The sequence below is a fragment of the Mesocricetus auratus genome, unplaced genomic scaffold, assembly GCF_017639785.1.
Source record: "Mesocricetus auratus isolate SY011 unplaced genomic scaffold, BCM_Maur_2.0 Super-Scaffold_4256, whole genome shotgun sequence".
Taxonomy (NCBI): Eukaryota; Metazoa; Chordata; class Mammalia; order Rodentia; family Cricetidae; genus Mesocricetus; species Mesocricetus auratus.
The window spans coordinates 13,450,355-13,472,901 of NW_024429182.1; the positions used below are offsets into that span (position 1 = coordinate 13,450,355).

General features: G+C 44.5%; 1 protein-coding gene across 1 annotated transcript in view; it reads right to left on the reverse strand.

Moving 5' to 3' along the window:
• Nucleotides 1-22,547, reverse strand: part of Cfap58 (cilia and flagella associated protein 58) — a 102,973-nt gene that overhangs the window by 50,748 nt on the left and 29,678 nt on the right. Inside the window, exons 10-14 of the mRNA XM_005063479.4 lie at nt 17,165-17,326; nt 15,374-15,520; nt 7,586-7,726; nt 5,819-6,042; nt 221-332 (exon numbers count right to left, since the gene is read on the reverse strand). Coding sequence (XP_005063536.1) covers nt 221-332; nt 5,819-6,042; nt 7,586-7,726; nt 15,374-15,520; nt 17,165-17,326 — 786 coding nt within the window. The remainder of the gene's footprint in view (nt 1-220; nt 333-5,818; nt 6,043-7,585; nt 7,727-15,373; nt 15,521-17,164; nt 17,327-22,547) is intronic.

A 22,547-nucleotide genomic window follows, 5' to 3' on the forward strand; every position in this document is an offset into this window, starting at 1 on the left:
TAGGGGCAGGTAGGATTTTGTCCAAGACTTTTAAAGCCAAACTCAAATTAACCATCTGGTTCTAAAACAACCCAATTTCCATTTGATCCAGTTTTACATTGTAGGTGACAATTTGCATGTCATTACATTAGAGGGAGCCTCTCATCCTGCTTTAGGTTAGGAGCCTTGAGTGGGTGGAGAAGAGGACTGGGGACAGGCAGGAAGCTCCAGCAAGTGTTACCTCAAGCTTCCTCCATCTGTGCACATTCATGGGGTTCTCCAGCTCCTCCTCCAGGGCACGACATCTCGTCCTTTCCTTCAGGAATTCTCTTTGCATGTGGAAAAGCTCCTGCCTAGATAAGACAAGCTGTGTTTGACAAAGAACTTCTCTTGAATGTGCTATCTTTGCTAAAGGGGGCTGGGGAAGGGACGGGTGGGGGGGTGTCCTGAATTCATAAGGACCAGAATTGGAATTCCCAGAACCCATGTAAAAGTCAACCAGGTATAGTGGCCCACCCGTAATCCCATCCCTGGGGAGACTGAGGCAAAAGAACCCCCAGATAGGCTGGTTAGCCAATCAGGCTGGATCTGTGAGCTCTATCTAGGTTCAGCCAGAGACCTATCTCATAAATAAAGTGGAAAACCGTTGAGAAAAGCACCAGATACCAACCTTCCCATGTGTGCATGCGCACGCACACACACACGTGTATAACACACATACAAATAAAAAATGAAATGATTACTGTAGACACACTGTATCTGGCATAAAAAGCCGGATCTAGGAAATTTGTTAGTACAGAGATAGGCCAGCTTCCCAAACCTTGGAAGATCACAAAGAATACTAATTCATTTGGAGTTCAGGATGTGCCTTAGCTCTGAGCAACAGCAGCCTTTAGAATCTCAATTCTGAATGTTTGGGGAAAATTTAGAAGCATATGAAAGTAACCAGGTCGGGAAGGGAATCCCGAGAGTCCCAAGATACATTTCGTGAACACCACATCGCAAACTCCACACCCTGACAGCAAGTTACTATAGCACAGGCGATAAGCCAGCACCAATTACGGCCTCCCACTTCCGTCTTTACAGCACAGTGGAATCACATGGAGCACTCCCAACATCCTTTTTCCGGGACCCATTCTCCAGAGGGCCTCTGCTATATGGGATATGGTACAAAACCTGCACTTCATACGTTTGAAAAGCCCTGCCGGCAACTTGCAGCCTGTGTTTGGAGATGCTGGGTCTGGAGATACGAAGATATTCTACCTTATGTCCCACAGTCATCAAACATAAGTGGTTAAAAAAATCCCCCTGAAGCCCCAGCTCTGTTTCAAATATGGGTCTCAAATCTTCAGGCATCTCTGGTTAACTGGTAGACTGTCTCTTCCCCCCTCAGCATCCTGGGAGATTCTATCCACCAAAACCTCTGTTGACGAAGGAGAAGGGACGAGTGCTTGAGTTGACTCACGTAATAAAGACATTACTATCTGTCCTCATTGGCTGTGGATGCGCAGATTACTAACACGAAGCCATCTCTTTCACTTAATTGCTTCATTTAAACCAATAATACAACTTCCCCTCATTAACAAGACAAACCATTAGAATTAACTGCATGACGTTCACTCAACAGGGAGCGCAGAACAAGCTGCTTAGAATTAAAAGCATATTTTTAACACTTTGTTCTTCTACAGCATCCCTGGAGGAGGAAGGAAAAAGTACCAGCCGCCATACTTGAGGACCGACTGTGGAGGCACATTGCGCTGGCTCCTACCACCTTTAACTGTAATTACAAGGCCAAACCTCAGAGACACTTAGCTATTTGCCCAAGGTCACACAGTTGGTAGACAGTGGAGCTGCTTGCATACGTCCTTTATGAAACTGCCCTCTCCTTGGAGAGGGAAATAAAATCTATTATCAACAAACCAGCATTATCGACTAGGAATGGATCGAATGTGGTCCTTTTTGTATAGCATAAAAATAACTCATGGCTGACGAATGTCATGACAGCCCTTGAGATCACTCAGTGGTCACATAGAATGAGCCCACTTGTCTGTGAAACACCAGTGTGGTCTCTCTGAGTAGTATGGCTATGAGTGATGTTTCTAATCCCTTCTGTGGCTTCCTCTGCATTTCCCACATTCTCTACAGCGAACATGTACCACAGTCGTCATCTGAAAGACAACTCCAACATCAAAAGGATCGATCCATCCTTGATGGTGGCACACTCACAACTCCTGCATCTCAACACCAGAAGTAGCTTTTCTTGTAAATTCCTGTAAGAAGCAGTTCCAAACTGCATCCTTCTCCTGCGGTGGCCAAGGAGAAGCTGCACTCCTACAAGTCTGTGGGGAGTGAGGGAAGTCACCAAGGGATGCCAGATCTCTCATTTGGTTTCCTGTAATGGCTCCTATGAAACACAAGGATGTTTTCCCACAGGGGAAGCAGATGCTGGAAGATTTAAAGAAGGAGGATGTGAGCTAAGCAAAAGCCGTGAAGATGAATCAAGAGTCAGGTAGGAAATGTGGCCACCTTCTCAGGAAACATTTTCAGACAGTAATAGAATTAAATTTTCCATCTCTTTCCAACCTGTATGTTATTCCAAGAAAAAGGCGTGCATATATTAGTAAGATGGTATTTAAATATTGATGCACTGTCTCTTGTAGGCTGCCTGATTAAAGGAATTCCAAAGAACTCACTGGGGGGGGGAGAAAATTCTCAATTGTAACTTGTTGGGGGGGAAGTCCTGTGCATTTGTCAATAAAGCACTGTCTGGCCTATAGGGAATCAAGATAGGAGGGACTAGTAGTCCAGGAGGACTCTGTAAGGAGAAACACAAGGGAGTCAAGATGTAATGCCATGGGGGTAGGAAGCCCGGAATCATTCTCCGGTAAGAGACATACTTAGATTAACAATTATGGGGTAATTACTTAAGTCAGAGCTAGCCAGTAAGAAACAAGCAAGGCCAACAGCTTCATAATTAATATAGCAGCCTCCTGTGTGTTTATTTGGGACTGATGCGGATATAGAACCAGGCTGGCGGAAAGGCTTCTCTCAAGGAAAAAGCTTCCTTTTACATAATGGTTGTCAGGAGCAGGATTGAATTTCCACGCAAAACAACAAAAGCTTTAAAGGAATTTTAGAAACAGAAGAACGGAGAGAAGCACAGATTTTTGGTAGCAGCATTTTCTCAGGTGTGCTCTGTTTTGCTATCGACAAGCTGAGATTCACGCAGCTCTCTTACGGAAGTCTTCCTGACTCGGCATAAAAAGAAAAGAAAAAAAACCCAGCAAGGTTCTTTTAAGAGACTCTGCTAATGATTAAAAGGTGTGTACGTACAGCTGGAAGTGGCAGCTTTTGCTGGATGTCAACATGGACTGAGGCGGTAAGCTGGAGTCACGCTTACGCCCGCCATCTTGAAACGGCAGTTTAAAACAGCTGCGGTTTTACAGATAAGACACGTGGCCAGAAAAACATAAAGATTTGCTGTAAAGTCAGACTTGGATAAAGAAAAGCCTCTAAAGGTTTACAGTGTGTTAAAAAATATACGTGAGATTGAGAGAGAAAATGAAACGACAAAGTGGTAAATAGAAAAGCCGGCTGTGGTGGCGCACGCCGGTAGGATTACTCCAGAGGCAGAGGCAGGCGGATTTCCAAAGAGAAACCCTGTCTCAGAGAAAAATAAATAAAAGTAAAATAAACAAAGTAATAATAGATAAATAAGCCACGTAAAGATGGAAAATACACAGAGAGTCTGGATACTGTATGCTATTGTGTTTTTCAGTTTTTTCATTGCTAAGGAAGGAACAAATGCTAAAGTACACTTGATTATAAATGCTGCCGAATTAATTCAACTTATATCTTTTGAAAATGCCTTGACTTCAAAATTTAAGTATAAGGATATGTTACTCAGAAAAGGAGTTTTAGTTTATGTTTCCAAGAAAATGAAAAGCTGAGGATTCCTTCCAGGCTTCTGTGGTTTGACGAACCAAGACCCCCGGAAGCAGTGGGCCAGATGTTCCAACAATTGAGACAGCTAAGATGATGGAGTTTTACAGACCACGAAAATACGGACTTATACAGGTTTCTGAGTTTTGTCATGATCCCCATGGTATGAACAGCGCCCCCTTCCAGCACGAAGCAGTTTGGAATGAGCGACGTCCCAATTCCCATCTTGTTTATAAATCTTTGTTTTCATTTAAATGGGATTGTTTATAATTGGTTAATGATCACAGCCAATCTCTTTTTAATGGTAAAAAGGAGAATTATGGTATGGGTATTGTTTTTCATTTATTGATACAAATTCAAAGTCAATTTTGTGATGTGTATATTTCTCCTTTTGATTAAGTATTGTGCTTATACTGATCTTTTACAATGTAATGCATAATTGAATGCAGATTATAGATAGTTACTTATAATAGTTAGAATTTATAGTTAGGTAAGTTAGGTTTTCTAGATATACAGAAATATATTTGAGATAGATAAACAGTCTTCAAACCGCTCAAAGACCTTCAGAAAATGGCATTTAAAATAGTTTAGGGTTTTTCTTGACAATGAGAAATGTCTGCTCCTGGCAGCACCAATTATGTCTGAGAGGAAAATGGGCATCGAAGAAACTCGTTATGGAGTTTGCTTTCAACATGGCAAGATTAGCCATTTAGGCAAGAAACTGCTCTTGCCTAGACTGACTAGTTGCTTTATAATCTGGACATGTAGGACCCACAGGAAAGTGACTGCTGAACTCAGTCTTACAGGGTTCCTGCTTCATGGAAGAGTCTACGGGACATTCTGCAGGACACAGAAAAATGACTGACAGACTGCTGATGCAGATGGACAGTTTTGAAATTTCCTGCTTGACTGAGAAATCTTCTAGATACATTGTGGTCTATGGGCTGAAGATGGATGCCCCAATGTTACAGAGGAACTTCGGGTGACTGTCCAGGCAGTAAGATGTCTCTGTCAATCCTAGTGTTTACATATTATCCTTCTGTGGTCTTTGATGGAGTTGAAGACAGATAGTTATAGTTTTCCTTAGTTATGATAAAAGATAAGCTACATATAGAACTTTAGACTCACAAGGATGGGATGGATGATATTTTCTTTAAATCTTGCTGAATGTTGATAGACAAAATATTGTAACTGTATTCTTGATAACTGTTCTGTTATATATGATTTGACTATGTTAAAGTTAAGACCTTTCTTTTTGTTTAAACAGAAAAGAGGAGATGTTGGGGGAAGTCCTGTTATTTGCCTGTTATTTGTCAACAAAGCACTGTCTGGCCTATAGGGAATCAAGATATAAGGGACTAGGAGTCCAGGAAGACTCTGTAAGGAGAAACACAAGAGAGTCAAGATGTAATGCCATGGGGGTAGGAAGCCCGGAACCATTCTCCAGTAAGAGACATACTTAGATTAACAATTATGGGGTAATTACTTAAGTCAGAGCTAGCCAGTAAGAAACAAGCAAGGCCAACAGCTTCATAATTAATATAGCCTCCTGTATGTTTATTTGGGACTGATGCAGATCTAGAACCAGGCTGGCAGAAAGGCTTCTCTCAAGGAAAAAGCTTCCTTTTACAGTAACTGGTTTGCGTTTGTTTGTGTTTGAGCTCTGATTTGAAATTTCCTTCTGAAAGAGCCAGAAGGGTGTTTGAATGACGTTTTTGCTGTCCCCTCCACCCCCTGGAAGGAGACTGGCCTGTTTTTGTGACACAGCATGAGCATAGGGGAGACTTTGAGGAACAGTGGACCCTTTCATCCCATGACGCCCATTCTGTACAATTTGCTTAAAACCTTCAAAGACCCACACAAGGTTCTTTTGCAGACCCCCACCTCATCCTCTTACCTGAGTTCCTCCACGTTCGCCACACTCCTGGCAAGGATCCCCTTTTCCCTGCGTAGCTTCTTGATCTCCAGTTTGAGGATGCGCATGTCCTCCACCCTCTGGTTGTACTGGGTCTCGCCTTTATTCAGCACTGACTGCTGGATCTTGATCTTCTCGTACAACAGGGCTAACTCATCGTTGCGCCGAACAAGTTGCGACCCAAGGATGTCTCTCTCACTGATGACCTGGAAAGACGTGGCCTCTTGTAATGACAAAAAGTCTCCCTTTTCACCATGACAGCCCCATCCACTCTGTCCACCAATGTCTACTGAGTGTCCACAGGACACTGGAAAAATCCTACTAGATGCTCAACATGGCACTTCTCCAATTGTCATAGCCACAGTCTAATAAACCAGTAATGCTTGGCCTAGAGCTGTGTCCTGTTTTTCCCCGAGCTATTTTTTTTAATTCTTAAAAATGTATTTATTTTTGAGTTAGGCAATGGTGGCGCATGCCTTTAATTCCAGCATTCAGGAGGCAGAGGCAGGAAGATCTCTGTGAGTTTGAGGTCAGCGTAGTCTACGGACCAAGTCTACAGCCAAGGCTGCAAAGAGAAACCCTGTCTTGAAAACCAAAGGCGGGGGGAAGAACAAAAAATGTACTTTTATTCCAAAAAATAAAAACGTATTTATTTTTGTGTGCATGGGTATTTTTGCACATCTGTCTGTGCACCTGGTTCGTGCAGTGCCCACAGAGGCCAGAAGAGAGGAGGGCATGAATCCCCTGGTATTGGAGTTACAGACAGCTGTGCACGTCATCCAGGCCATGAGAAGTGAACCTCGGTCCTCTGGAAGAATAAACCAGTGCTCTAAACCCCTGAGTCATTGCTCCAGCACCGCTAACCCATTTTTTATTTTTTTTTCAACTTGAATACTTTTCTGGCAGGACAGTCTCTCTTGCGAATTTCTATCACTTCCTACATAATCTCCCCGACAGGACCCTAACAGCATCTGGATTTCTGACATATAGTAGAGCTCATAGTCTGCAATCCCAGAACTCAGAAGGCTGAGGCAGGAGGATAACCAATTAAAGACAAGTCTAGACTACAGAGGGAGACCTGAAGAGAGAAGTCTTTTCCTTGCCAGCCGCTTTGGTTTTGCCCCACCAGTCACCTGGGCTCTGCTGCGTTGTAGTCCCCAAATAACACACAAGACACTGTATTAATTATGAAGCTGTTGGCCTTGCTTGTTTCTTACTGGCTAGCTCTGCCTTAAGTATTTATCCCATAATTGTTAATCTAAGTGTTTCTTTTAACGGAGAAAAGTTCCGGGCATCTTCTCTGGTGGGCTACATCGTGATTTCCTGTATTTCTCCTTCCCAGAGTTCTGCTCAACTCTTAGTCCCACCTATCTTGCTTCCCTATTGGCCAACAGTGCTTTATTGACATATACACAGGACTTCCCCCATCAGAGACCATTTCTTTTTTTTTTCTAATCCCAAAATTATACACTTGAGTTTCTGTCATGTAATTATGAATGACATTGACACATGAGCAACTATATTATATTAGAGCTTGCATTCCCAGAAAACAGGGACCAATGGCTTTATTAGCCAATGTGTCCCCAGGGCTTAGGAGAACAGCTGATGACAAGCAGTGCCATAACTGAATGGAACGGGTGATTATTTCATGGTCAGCCCAAGACTCTACTGCTAATCTTCAAACATGGCTCGCAGAGGGCAATGGACTGACTGGTGCTTGCTGGTGGGGGTGTGACAAGGAGCTCTTACCTGGTCCAATTCCTTCTTCTGCCTCACCCTCTCCCCGTCAGCCTCAGCAATGATACGCAAGAGTTTCCTCTCTTCCACCTCCTGCTTCTCAATGAAGTGTCTGGTCTCCAGGGCTTGCTGTCTCAGCTTCTGTAGCTCGGCCTGACAGACAGTGGGCGGGTCAGACACACTGCACTCAGCAGTAGCCTACGCAGGACCGGCGGGCTGGGTTTGGCCGCACAGCCTTGTCGAGCACCAGCGAAGCCCAAACAGCGTAGTCTGCTTGTGTAAGCACTCCACTAAGAACCAGCAAATCAACGGTGCCCAGCACAGTGACCCTGGTCATTCTGAAGTTGTGCCCCAAGGGTTTTCTACCAGTCTTCTGTATACACATAGAAGGGGCTCACTGGAATTCAGTAGCATATCCCTGCTCACCACCACAATTCACTAAGAGCAGTTCAGGAGGAGAGCGTGGGTGAGGACAGGGAGGATCTCTACATGTACCAGCTTCTCTTGTGGTCCTACCACAACCAGCGCACTCACTGCTAAGAGAAGGTTTGTTGTGAGAATGAATTAAATTAGTCAAAAATAACAACGAAGCATCGCTCTTGTAAAAACATTTTGATAGGACAGAAGGGGTGTTATGATGTAAAAGAAAAAAAAAACACTCTAAGACATCTCCAAAGTGGAAATGAAGATACACATGCAAATAATATACACATTGTTGAGTGCAGGCAACAATTTTCAGTATCCTTTCTATTATCTATTATTTTATTATTTTTGTGTCTTTGAATGTTTAGGTGTGTGGGTGCACATACATGTGTATGCAAATATACATCTGTGTGGAAGCCAGAGGTCAGTGTTGCGTGTTGGTCATATGTTGATCAGTATTTTGACTAGGCTACCTGGCCAGCAAGCCCCAGGGATCCACCTGTTCCTAACTCTTCAGCACTGGGATTAGACAGGTGTGCCACTATGCACACCCACCTTTCTATAAGAGTGCTAGGGATTAAACTAGCATGCTTGCACAAGAAACACTTCCCTGACTATTCCCAGCCGGCCCCTCCACACACCCACCAGTATCTCTCCTATCGCTTAGACAGTGAGCTGGTGTCACAGGACTTCAAACAACAAGCCATCACCAATCAGAGACCTCAGGGATGCTTTCTCATAGAGCTCACACCTGAGTCAAGGTTAACTGGAGCCTAAGGTGGAGTTAACTAGAAGTACAGGAAATTGTGAAGGAAACTGTTATGTTAGGCAATGGAAATTCCTCCCATGAAAGCCACATCTCTCTACTACCCAGCATCCAAGTGACTAACAATATGCCAAACATGATACTTTGTGTCCCCACACAGAGACAAAGAGGAACACATAATTTAGCCAATGTCACTGAGTTAGTAAACAGTGAAGTTTAGATATCCAAGCAGGATCTTTTGATGCAAAAACCTGTGCTGTGTTTACTGCCTGCATCCAAGAGTTACAAATCAAATACAAAAGATGAGTGAGACAGTATTCATTACCCACTGAAGATGACTGATACAGCTAACAACAGCGTGAACGTGCCATCTGCTGGTGTAGAAAGGGCGTGAGCACACACAAGAAGTTTACATGCCTGCTTGGGGTTGGCAGAGAAGAATGAGACAAGTCCTTGGCAGGTGACAGATGATGCCCAGCTGGAGAGGTGTGTGTTGGAGGGAGGCATCCAACAGTCAGGCTATATGAACTAGCTCGGGCAAACTGAAACATCTGGTGTGTTGAGCAGACAGAACAGTGTCCCTCTCTGGCTGGATCAGAGGGTCAGATTGGGGACGGGAGGAAGAGAGGCTGACAAACAGCTGGGCAGGCCTGGGAAGGGTCCTCTGATTGACTACACTATGGAGAGTACACATCAAGGACCCAGTGGTTCCCACGCTAAGGGAAAGATGTGTCTTAGGGGTGTTCCATGCCCCCTAAGGAGAGTAGGACCGCTGACCATTTAGCACAGGGGAAAGGAATGAGGAGGAGGAGGAGCTCTGCCTTCCCCATCCTTGTAATCGCAAGGGCGGTGATGATGGGACAATGCTAGGCTCCAATGTGTGTGTGATTTGCTCCAAATGACAGCACAGGGCTTATACTTTTTTCCTTCAGTTAACAATTGGGATCCCCACACCCAAGCCTGCAAAAATAACAGGAGGTTTATGAAGCAAACCAACTGAGGTCAAGGCGTGATTCTAGCCTATGAGGGCCAGGAGTCATGAATTTCATACTGCAGCTTACCCAGGCAATAAGAGATAGTACACACCCACTGCCAGACGTGCAGTGTACATGTGTACACACCCACTGTTAGACATGTAGTGTACATGTGTGCATACCCTCTGTTAGACATGTAGTGTACATGTGTGCATACCCTCTGTTAGACATGTAGTGTACATGTGTGCATACCCTCTGTTAGACATGTAGTGTACATGTGTGCATACCCTCTATTAGACATGTAGTGTACATGTGTGCATACCCTCTGTTAGACTGTAGTGTACATGTGTGCATAGCCACTGTCAGACGTGCAGTGTACATGTGTGCACACCCACTGCCAGACATGCAGTGTACATGTGTGCACAACCACTGTTAGACATGCAGTGTGCATGTGTGCACACCCACTGTTAGTGATGCAGTGTACATGTGTGCACACCCACTGTTAGACTGTAGTGTACATGTGTGCACACCCACTGTTAGACTGTAGTGTACATGTGTGCACACCCACTGTTAGACTGTAGTGTACATGTGTGCACAGCCTCTGTTAGACTGTAGTGTACATGTGTGCACACCCACTGTTAGACTGTAGTGTACATGTGTGCACAGCCTCTGTTAGACTGTAGTGTACATGTGTGCACACCCACTGTTAGACTGTAGTGTACATGTGTGCACAGCCTCTGTTAGACTGTAGTGTACATGTGTGCACAGCCTCTGTTAGACGTGTAGTGTACATGTGTGCACAGCCTCTGTTAGACTGTAGTGTACATGTGTGCACACCCACTGTTAGACATGCAGTGTACATGTGTGCACACCCACTGTTAGACCTGCAGTGTACATGTGTGCACACCCACTGTTAGGGATGCAGTGTACATGTGTACACACCCATTGTTAGGTGTGTAGTGTACATGTGTGCACACCCACTGTTACGTGTGTAGTGTACATGTGTGCACACCCACTGTTAGGGATGCAGTGTACATGTGTGTACACCCACTGTTAGATGTGTAGTGTACATGTGTGCACACCCACTGTTAGATGTGTAGTGTACATGTGTGCACACCCACTGTTAGGTGTGTAGTCTAAATGCTAAGTACAAGTAGTTCCTATAAAATCAGGCTTTCTTTGGTGACATTTTGTGTGTTCATTCATGAAATGTGTTTTGATTCAGGGATAAGCAAAATGAAATACTGATTGGGAAAAGATCTGGTCTAGTATTTACCACTCAAGGGGGAGTGTCTGTTAGAAAGGAGAGGAAAGAACCTGCTTTTTCTGGTTCTATAACCATTTAAGGTGACAGCAAAGACAGCAATGAAATACCTGCTTGGCTCACGCTTCCCTTCATAAAACTTTTATTTTCCCGTATCTGCACACTCACGTCTCTGTTCCTAAGTGCCAAGAGCAGATCAGAACCCATCAGCAGAACAAAATGAAACCCTTGTTATATTAAAATGCAATCAACAGTGTGTAAAAGTATCTGTCTGAAATGTAAAACCAGCCTCGTGTCTGGCATTGCTGGGCGCTTTTTTCATAATAGATCAAAATTCTGAGTGGTCTCCTTATGTCATAAATTTATGGGCTGTAAACAAGATGTGACATTAGACATTGGCAGCAAATGTTAGCACCAACAAGATACCTAGGGCCTAATACATTTAGCAGTTGTAAATCTGAGCTGCCTCTCAGGAAGGGTGACAGCCGCTGTGTACCCAAGTGCTGTACCCAAGTTCCCATCAGGCAGCCTCTGAGGGAGGACTTGACGTTCTTTCACCTGCCAAATGCACACTGGTGACCGGAGGGTACAACAAGATGACTGGACACACCCTTCACTAACAATTTTGTTCAGCTTCAGGTTTATAGAATTTTGGAACTAGTGCTTATGGACTGAGTATCATCAGATATAACTCTGGACATAAATCGTATCTCAAGATCCAGATTTGGGAGTCTCATTGGCTCATACATAAACCGCCCGAAGTCTTCAGCCACAGGAACAATTAGGTTTTTTTCTCACCCCCACCTCCCATGGATGACGGCTCTCCATCCATGTCCTGGGACAGAATCACTCAGTGGAAGGATGTGCTACCCTGAGGCCTGTCCCTAATGTGCTACTGAGCTCTGGAGGCAGAGAACTTGCTGCTGCATTATTCACAGAGAAATCAAAGCGCTGTCAAACACATGCAGGATGGCTGGGAAGAGGCGAGACAGCGTCGGGGCTTATTAGGACAGGAAGGCAGACACTCCAAACGAGTGTCGCTCAAGCAAGACTGGAACAAACTGAACAGGAGGATGCAGATGGAGCCCAATCTCCAGCACACCGGCAGAGGTGTGATACACCGACAGTGTCTATGGCCCCCAATCAGTAGAGGCCGGTGACACCAGAAAAGGGGGAAGAAAGAGACAAAGAACAAACTGTTCAGATGAAGGGAGTGAGTAGGGTACAGATGACCTCCTATGACAACTGTCTGTCTGGAGGCTTTGGGAAGCAGTGGGATGGGCTGTCGAATAAAAATGTATCTCATGATCTACTGAGTCTGTGAAGCTGTGCCACTCCAAAGGGTTTATGTACCCACATAGTTTGTAGAATAAAAGATAAATATCCTTGGGGGAAAAGTTACTAGAGGATCTGCCCTTTCCTCCAGGGTTTTAGTTCTCAAACTGAAGATACCTGCAGCCCAGAGGCCTGTGTGGAAACGTGATTCAAATTCTTAGTCTAAACCAGTCAACGGGCTGGAACTGCCCATATGAGCTGTCATGTTATTCTAAGGGATGTCAAGCAGGCTTAACAATGGGCCAGAATTACCCATACTCACAGCACCGTGACCAGTCACCCTCGGATAGCCTCAGCTAAGAAATCAAACATGCTTTATTCTTTCTCTGTTCCTCATCCTCCCCTCAGTGGGAAATGCTAGTAATCCCACTTCTACAGCACATCCAAAACCATCACTGTCCTGTAACCAGTGGCCAAAAGCCATCCAGACCTGAGACGCCCCATTTGGAGCCCACCTCCGAGGCAGAAGCCTTTCAATCACTCAGTCTGCTATTTACCCACTCTGCTTGCCTAGGGATGCATAAATACACAAGGCTACTGCCCTTTATTTTATTATGATGTTTCTTTGGCACTATATATGTAGATGCCTAATAGTGGAAGGCATCATTAAAATAGATACAACCTAACAAAAAACTTGAAGAAATTGGAAGTAACTGATCTTTCATATGGGATGTTATTTAATCCAGAGTGAGATTCTGTACGAGGCACTTAATTCCAACTTGGACTTCACTGTGGAATGTTGGTTTATCTTCTGAATTGGGCGGCACTTGGGAAGTAGAGATGAGAATCAGCACATCCTCCAAGAGGAAGAGATGATATACCAATTAGCAAGGCTTATTACACTGAAGCCTTGCTAATGCGCTGGTCCAAGGGGCCCCTGGTGCAGCAGGGTTTATAATGAGATTTTTCTAATTTGTTCAACAGTAACTAAACCCCATCCTGCTATTGACTCTGGGATAAAACAAACCGTCTCCCAGTTAAACAACTTTTGAACAAGAATGAGGACAAAGATACAGAATATTTTCAAAGTTTATAAAGTACTTTATATGTCAGTAAACTTTAATGAAGAATTTTCCATTCTCTTTCATGAGCTGGAGTGATGGAGATGAATGTATCTGATAAATATTATCAATTACCACATCCTTTTTCATAAAGGCACTTTTGTTATACTTTAATCTTTCTCAAACCAAATGTGCCTTAAACTAATTTAATGCAACGGTTCCATCTCCATGAAAACCTATCATTAGGGTACCGAGCCTGTTATTAAATTAAGAGCATATATGTCAAACTATGGCATCCTGGAATCAAGGGAATGTAACATTAGGCCTGTGTGATGCTGCAGGCATGTTTCCAAGACAGTGTCTATCTTTGAAAGCTACTGTTTGAAGAACCCACGGTTCTCAGTCTCTAACTTGCTATAAAGGTGCAGGTGGATCTTACAAATCCATACATCAAACTTCCATCACTCTCTTAGATGTTCCTCCTTTTAGTTCCTTGGTCAGATGAAATAGAAGGGAGCTTTCTTACATTGTCTTAGTGTACGCAGAGTGTTCTAAACTAGTAGGTTTAAAGGGCTTGCCTATTAGGATGTGGAGGTACCTGCCTATAATTCCAGCATTAAAGAAGTACAGGCAGTGACCTGCACATCTCCTGTGACCAGATTGGTGCCTAGTCCAATTATCATCAGACAGGCATCATCCAGCAACTGATGGAAACAGATGCAGATCTACGGCCCAACATTAGGCAGAGTTTGGGGAATCTTGGAGATGGGGAGGAAGGATTGTAGGAGCCAGAAGGGTTAAGGACACCACAATAAAATTCACAAAATCAACAAATCTAGGTTCATAGGGGCTCACAAAGATGGAACCAACAACCAGGAAGCCTGCATGGGACTGACCTAGGCCCTCTGCATATATGATCCATTTGTGTAGCCTGGTCCTCTCGTGGGACTCATAACAGTGGGAACAGGGGCTGTCTCTGACTCTTTTACAGGCCTTTTGGACTGCTCATACTGGGTCACCTTGCCCAACCTTAATACATGGGGAGGTGCTTAGTCTTACTGCAACTCGATATGCCATGTTTTGTTAATACTCAAGGGAGACCGGCCCTTTCCTAAAAAGAAAGGGAAGAGGAGAGGATTGCAGGATGGAAACAGAGGGGGGCTAGGAGGAGGAACTGGGAGGAGAGGAGGGAAGGGAAACTGTGGCTGGGATGTAAAATAAATAAATTTATTTTGAAGAACGAGGAGGAGGAGGAGGAAGAGGAGAGGTAGTAGTACTGGCCAGAGGTTCATGAGTTTGAGGCCAGCCTGAGCAAGACCCTGTCTCAAAAATATCAAGGGCTGGATTTTTTGGCATCTCAGTAGCAGAATGTCTTGGATGTACAAGGGCCTGAGTTCACCCACAGGATCATTTTTTTAAAAGCAAATAAATAAATCAGTGGGTCTTAGTAAGACCTTTGGAAACAGGTATTCCCAGAAGTAGAGGCTGCAAAGGTCTGAGACCCTCAGACACAAAGTCAACTGTGAACCTGGTCCAGGGCAAACCAAGAGAGGGGAAAGCTCTAGCACCTGGTAGGTAATAACACTGCAGACGGAAAAGTCACCTGCACACAAAGGAGTGAAGATTAGGGACAGATACATCTTATTGAAAGCCCAGAGTGGAGTCTGGGAGTGTTGGGGACGAGCACAGGGCTCATCGGGGGTTGTGAGCCTGCAAAGTCAAGGAATTCCTGGCCACTACCAACATGTTAGCTCCCCTTCCACTGAGGCATGGTGGCCATAAATGAGCTAGGAGCTGACGACCTCCACCACTCTGCTCTCCCCCTGGACGGGGACCGTCACCTGTGAGGAGACCAATCCTGAGATGCCAAAGGTGATCCTCCGAGCACCTGATGTGGGTGGCTTCTGGACATTAACACCTGAGACTACAGGCAGCCTTCCTTGGTCGTTCTCCCTGACCTTGGTGCTTCCAGTGAGCAGGAAGCTGCCTCCACTGGGAAGAGGCCAGCCGGGGCTCCTGCTGCAGGCCCGTACTTACCTTCAGCGTCTCCTTCTCCTTCTCGATGCGCTGCTGCTCCAGGTGGAGTTTCACAAGCGCCGACTCCTTGGCAGAGATCTCTTCCTTCAGCTGGTCCACCTGATGCGTCATGATCTTTAACTTTCTCTTCATCTCTGTTATTTCGTCCTAACAAAAGGAAGGGAGAAAGGTTTGGGAGGCAAACAGACACCATGCTCCACGTGGAAGTTCAGTATCCATTTAAGAGCTCTCCCAAAACAAGATTGACCGAACCTGACCAGGCTACTCCTTCATCTCTTGTGCCCATCAGCATCTAAGTACTTTCTAGCAATGACACAGAAGAGGCTCAGGAGATACACACAACACACAAACAGTGCCATACGCAGCACACATGTGCAAACACATACATGTGCACACACACAACACACAAACAGTGCCATACGCAGCACACATGTGCAAACACATACATGTGCACACACACAACACACAAACAGTGCCATACGCAGCACACATGTGCAAACACATACACATGCACACACACATACATACACACACACAACACACAAACAGTGCCATACGCAGCACACATGTGCAAACACATACATGTGCACACACACAACACACAAACAGTGCCATACGCAGCACACATGTGCAAACACATACACATGCACACACACATACATACACACACACAACACACAAACAGTGCCATACGCAGCACACATGTGCAAACACATACATGTGCACACACACAACACACAAACAGTGCCATACGCAGCACACATGTGCAAACACATACACATGCACACACACATACATACACACACACAACACACAAACAGTGCCATACGCAGCACACATGTGCAAACACATACACATGCACACACACACATACATACACACACACAACACACAAACAGTGCCATACGCAGCACACATGTGCAAACACATACACGTGCACACACACAACACACAAACAGTGCCATATGAGCACATATATGCAAACACATACACATGCATTCACACATACACACAAACAGTGCCATACGCAGCACACATGTGCAAACACATACACGTGCACATACACATACACACACACACAACATACAAACAGTACCATATGCAGCACACATGTGCAAACACATACACATGCACTCACACACACACACACACACACACACAGGAACACTATCTCCTTTAGCTAAAGAAATTAAAAGCACATAAATCATTGTAAATAGGTTCCAAAGGCAGGTTCTGCAATTTAAACAAGAAGGAAAATGTACAACTGCACTCCAAGTCTTGGCAGCTACCAACCGTTCTAAACCCAGGAGCACAGTGGTAATTCCACACAACAATTTAAAGGAGGCTGGGCTCTCTGTGTCCCGCTGGGTTCTGTCACTCCCATTCCCAGCAACTTGACGGTGTGTATAAGCTAGTGCTTGTTCAGGTAGATTGAGCGGGGTTCCTTAGTCTTGTCTAACGCTGCCATTAGAACAACAGAAAGTTTTTAAAGCCAGCGGAGAGAGAAATCAAAATGTTAGCCTGAGCCCCCACCAGGTAACAACACACTGTTTACCTGAGCCTCCACCAGGTAATACACACACACACACACTCACACACACACACACACACACACTGTTTACCTGAGCCTCCACCAGGTAATACACACACACACACACACACACACACTGTTTACCTGAGCCTCCACCAGGTAATGCACACACACACACACACACACACACACACACACACACACACTGTTTACCTGAGCCCCCACCAGGTCACACACACACACACACACACACTGTTTACCTGGGCCTCCACCAGGTTTTTGCTGTATAGGTTCCTATCTGATCTCACAGCTTCATACAGGTTTTGTTGCTGCTTCAGTTTAGTCTCTGATTCAGCAATTTTCTTCCTGTAGTCAAAAATCTGTATTTCTCGGACTTTAATGTCCTCCATGTTTGCAAGGACCTGGGAGAGAAGAAAGTATTTGAACACAGTTGAATAGCCCATCTGTGCTTATGGGTTTGGGGAAAATGAGATTTCTCGGTTTTTGTTTTTTGCTTCTTGATTTACTTATTACATATACAGTGTTCTGCCTGCACGTATGCCTACACGCCAGAAGAGGGCACCACATTTCACTGCAGATGGTTGTGAGCCACCACGTGGTTGCTGGAAACTGAACTCAGAACCCCTGGAATAACAGAGAACAGCCAGTGCTCTTAACCTCCGAGCCACCTCTCCAGCCCAAGTTTATTTATTTATTTATTTTTATCTAAGAGTGGCGGCTAGGGATGCCAGCAACCAGAAAGCTGAGACTACTGTCACTTCAGCACAACACAGAGCGAAGGCCAATTTTACATACACGACACTGAGGCTCAGGTATAAGAGCCTCACACGGTTACTTTCTAAGATCATAAACAGGGGAGTGATTCCACTCTGGAAATGTCTACGACTTACCTCACACAAAAACAAGGCAAGGAGGCCCTGAGTTTAACAGATCTTAACACGCAGAGCTAGGAAGTTGTCACACAAGTACGTTCTCAAACTCACTGTGAGGGTTTTTTAGTGAAGTGAGCTTTGACAGCCATCTTACTCTGTCTTGTTAATGTCAAGCCCTTCCCATTATGCAATTGAGGTAGACTTCATAAAAGTGCAGTCGACTATGTATGCGGCACTTCCAGAAAGGGCAAGAGGCCACACCGCCACATCCCCTTCACAAAGATGAGAAACAGGGCCTGAGACCCCAGCATGATCTATAACCCCGCCCCCATAACCTGTTGACGAGGAGACACTCCCTAATGGTGACTCTGCTGCAGTGGCCACAGAAACGGACTCTTTTTAAGTGAAACTTAATTTTAAATGACTTTTTAAAAAATTTAGCAGAGGGACAATCTATTAAACTGCAATGTAAGTAACAGCAGCACATGAAAAGACAAAGCTTTAAGATATCACCACATCCTGGTGGACGTTTTTGAGCGGTGACAACAGACAGTAAGAGAGTGATGTGGCTGAAGATGGAATGGGGACATACTCAAATGACATGAGCCTCTGAGAAAGCACACTTCTTTCTAGAACCTAAAGGTGAGAAAGAACCACACACCTTTGCCAGGCCCACGGTCAGGTGATCCAGGCATGTGCTGCTACTTTTGTGACCAACATGCTACCAAGTTCTTGTATTACACTCAGTAATAAGTGAAGGAGGTTTAACGGAAGTCCACACTTGGGGAATAAAGAATATCAGATATTATGTCAGGCATTGGTGGCACAAGCCTTTAATCCCAGCACTCGGGAGGCAGAGATAGGAGGATCTCCGTGAGTTCGAGACCAGTCTGGTCTACAGAGTGAGTTCCAGGACAGCCTCCAAAGCCACAGAGAAACCCTGTCTCAAAATGCAAAAAAAATAATAATAATATCAGATATTCATTTGGGGAGCACTCACACAATGAAGGTAAATAACCACCGCGGTCTTCTGCCCTGAGATGCATTTTGCTCAGCTCACAACCCAAGCAAGAGCCCGAGCAAGGACCCTCCCCTTCCTTAGCCAGGCCCCTCCTCTTCCTTGGCCAGGCCCCTCCTCTTCCTTAGCCAGGCCCCTCCTCTTCCTTAGCCAGGCCCCTCCTCTTCCTTATAGGGATCCCGTCTGTCCCCACACAGAAGCCCCAAGGCCATTACCTCAAGTCTATTTGCAGAACAAGATGCCACTACAATAAAGTGCCCCTTGTGCTCCTTTTAAAAGTTCTTTATAATGGTCCCACGTGCCATGACTTAAATTCAATTCATAAGCATCAAGTGCGCACTTTTCTCTTTATGTGGGCCTTCTCACCCTTCATCCACGCCAGGCCCTCGTCTCCACAAAGCGCAAGGAGGGTAACAATCGGTTGCGTGTCTGTCATGTTTTCCCTTGAATTCTGCATTTCCTACTCAGGTCTCCAAAGGAGGCTGCGATAATAACGCAAAGCTCTCAGTTATTTATGGTCTATGTCCCTGGCACTTCTCACGTTTTAATTCATTTAATTGTCACTGGCGTCCTAAAATCGGGAAAGTTGAAGTCAACAGAAGTAATATTTCCACAGTGATTCAGCTAGAGTCTGCAGTCCGGGGATTTCCTCCCTTTTATATTATTTGCTTTGGGGTTCGTTTTTCTTTCTTTAGGCAAATGACACCTTTTTGTGGAAACTTCCATGCACTCAACACGTGATGGTTCCCTTGTGGAGACCATATTAACTAGCTCCAAGTCACTGTCTTGAATACCCTGCAGCCTGAATGAGTGCACCACCACATAGTTAATTACCCACTGCTTGCCACCAGGAGCCAGGCTGCAATGACCATTTTGTACGAGGATTCTCATACATTGGCACTCTTGCTTCTGGGGAACAGATTCCCAGGAGTGGAATAGCTGGCTCAAAAGACATATATATATTTTTTAACTTTAATACATATTGTTAGATTGCTTTCCAAAATGGTTGTAACACTTTACATTCCCACGCCGCCAGCACCACTTTCCTTAATAGTAAACTACCTCGGCACTTCTAGAAGAAACCCTCTTTGGTCAGACTGGATGATAATTTGAATGTGCTATTGAATTTGGTCTGCTACATTTTCATTTAGTACCCTATCTGTGGATTTTAAGTAGTATAGGCCTGCAGTGTTTCTATTCAGTTTTAACATCAAGGTTCTTGCTACTTTTAGAAAAGGAACGAAATGCCTTTCTGCTCACGCATTCACTCACCTGTTCATTCATTCACTCACCTAGTATTGCGTGGGGGAATCAGGATGCTTTGACCAGTATGATGAAGTGGAGTTTATCAGGAGAAAATAACTTACACAGGAAATGGGTGACGGTCTCGGGCTCCCGCTTCAAGCATGCAGACCCTGCCACCCGGATGCTCTCCCTGACCCAAAGAAGGGGCTTCTGAGCCCCAATTCAATCCTTTTAACCAGTCATGTCTGCACCTGTGACCACGCCCAATGGGCGTGGCCAGTGCTACGGGGGGGGGGGGTGAATAGCTCACTACAGTCTAGTCATTCATTCACTCCATCCATTAATTCACTCACCTATTCATTCACTCACTCTCTTCATTCCCTTGCCTATTTGGTCATTCACTCAATGAACACAGACTGAGGTCCTGACTATGACAGACCTTACAAAAGCATGATTGCAAAGAGGAGCAAGACACATTCTCCACCCTCAAGCTTATCTCTATCGGGTGACCCCACTATAGAATGGTTGCTCAATGAATGGTTAAAATCAGATGGTGACATGCACTAGAAAGTCATGGATAATTTCTGGAGATAGACCTATACATCCTATCCAAGCAGATAATATTAGGAGTTTATATCATTTGTGGGAGCTGCCTCTTTGTTCTTAGCACTCAACCGTCCCATCCAAATACTCACCTTGTACACAATCACTGCAGAAGCAATGAGCTGCATCAGTAAAGCAATGGCTATCACCATCACCCCAAAACTACACAAGTGCATGAGTAGCAGTTTTTCCTAGATCTATGCACAAAGAAGACACAATTATAGCTTCTACCACTATAATTGCATAAAATAAGAATTATCTGCATATAATTAAGAGTTATGCAAAGCATTTGATAACATCCTGCCATTCTGTATTATTGGTGTTTACCTCTATCATTCAGTTGATGCAGACAGAAAACACCGAGGCTAAAACATATACAGACTCAAGGGAAGTGACCTGGATGTGTGGGAATAGTCAGGGGTGAAAAGAAATCCTTCATCCAGCACCGCTATAATCTGCATTGTTGGAGCCTTAACAAAACAGCAGGCAGCTTTGTAAGACACAACATGGTAGTTAAAATTGCGTTAGGAATAAACATAAAATCTAAATAAGGCACTCATCAATGGATCTGTTGTCTGATTGTAAGCATGAAAGAAAGAAAATAAGGAGGCAGGGAGGAAGGGAGGGAGCGAGGGAGGGAGGCACTAAAGTTAGTCTGAAATTTAGCCTCTTTTACAGATAAGACATCATTCTCACGGGGTCAGTGAAATGAAAAGACTGAAACTACTTTGAGCAGTGTCATCGGCATTCAGAATATCTAGCAACACATCAGAGAACGCAAAATAAATTGCTTGTTCAATCACTTTGAGAGATATTATAACAAGAATGATCCTTGGCACAGACAGAATAATGCTCCAGAGAAAGGATGCTGGCGAGGACATTTTTTTTGAGCATCCAAGTATCACGGACCAATGTTCTGCACACAACAGTGCACAGAATCTCAAGTTCGCGTCTAGATTCCTGAAGCCGAGAGTCATGGGAATCCATCACCATACCAAGAGGATGAACGAAATTTAAGTTAAGTGACAATGAAGAAACAGCAAGTGCTGAAGCTAAGGAAAAAGACAATTTGCAAGTCAATTTATTTCTGAGCATTGAGACTCGATTTATTCTGATGCAAAGCATTCAAACCAATGTCCTACAGAAGTTCATAAACCCAAAATGTGTTAAATGTGTTGGGGTGCCATACAGCAGTCCACTTTTTCATCATCGTGTTGTTCCCTGTTAAAATCGAGTTATCAGAGAAGCCAAGGGTGGTGCAGCTGTGAAACTGCAGCTTAGTGAATTGATTCCACTTTCAGGTACCCCCAAAATCAATTTCTGAGGTCGACCACATCAAGTCTAGCAATTTTAATTGCAGTCAGAGAATCAGAGCTGCCAGTATCCACAGGTTACTTCAGAGGAGCACAGAGAACGCTTACAGTGCTGAATAGGAGTAGAGTCCGCACATGTCAATCCCCTATTACCATTTCTCTTTATGTTAAAACAGCCTGCCAACAGACATGAGAGTGAAATTAAAACCAGTTGAGGAGGCTGGAAAATGGAAGCACAGGCAACACATCACATGGAATGAGGCTAGACGAGGAAGCAGGTCGCTGACTTTGGAAGCCTCTGCCTGTGTGTGATGAGACATCAGTACAGTCAGCTTCTCAGACACATCCCTCTGTCTCCGTGTCTGTGCTCTCCTGCTGCCAGCACCCTCACCTTCCTAAGCAAGCTGGGAAACTCTCTGAGTGAAAACAAAAGAGACTTCAGTGCCCAGCCACAGCAAATCTGTGCCCAGCAAATTTTTCTTACTTCCTTGTTTTATTCTCTACATCAAGCTTAACAAGATATATCTGCATCTTATTTCAGTAAGAGAATACACATTTTTGGTATCCTGTA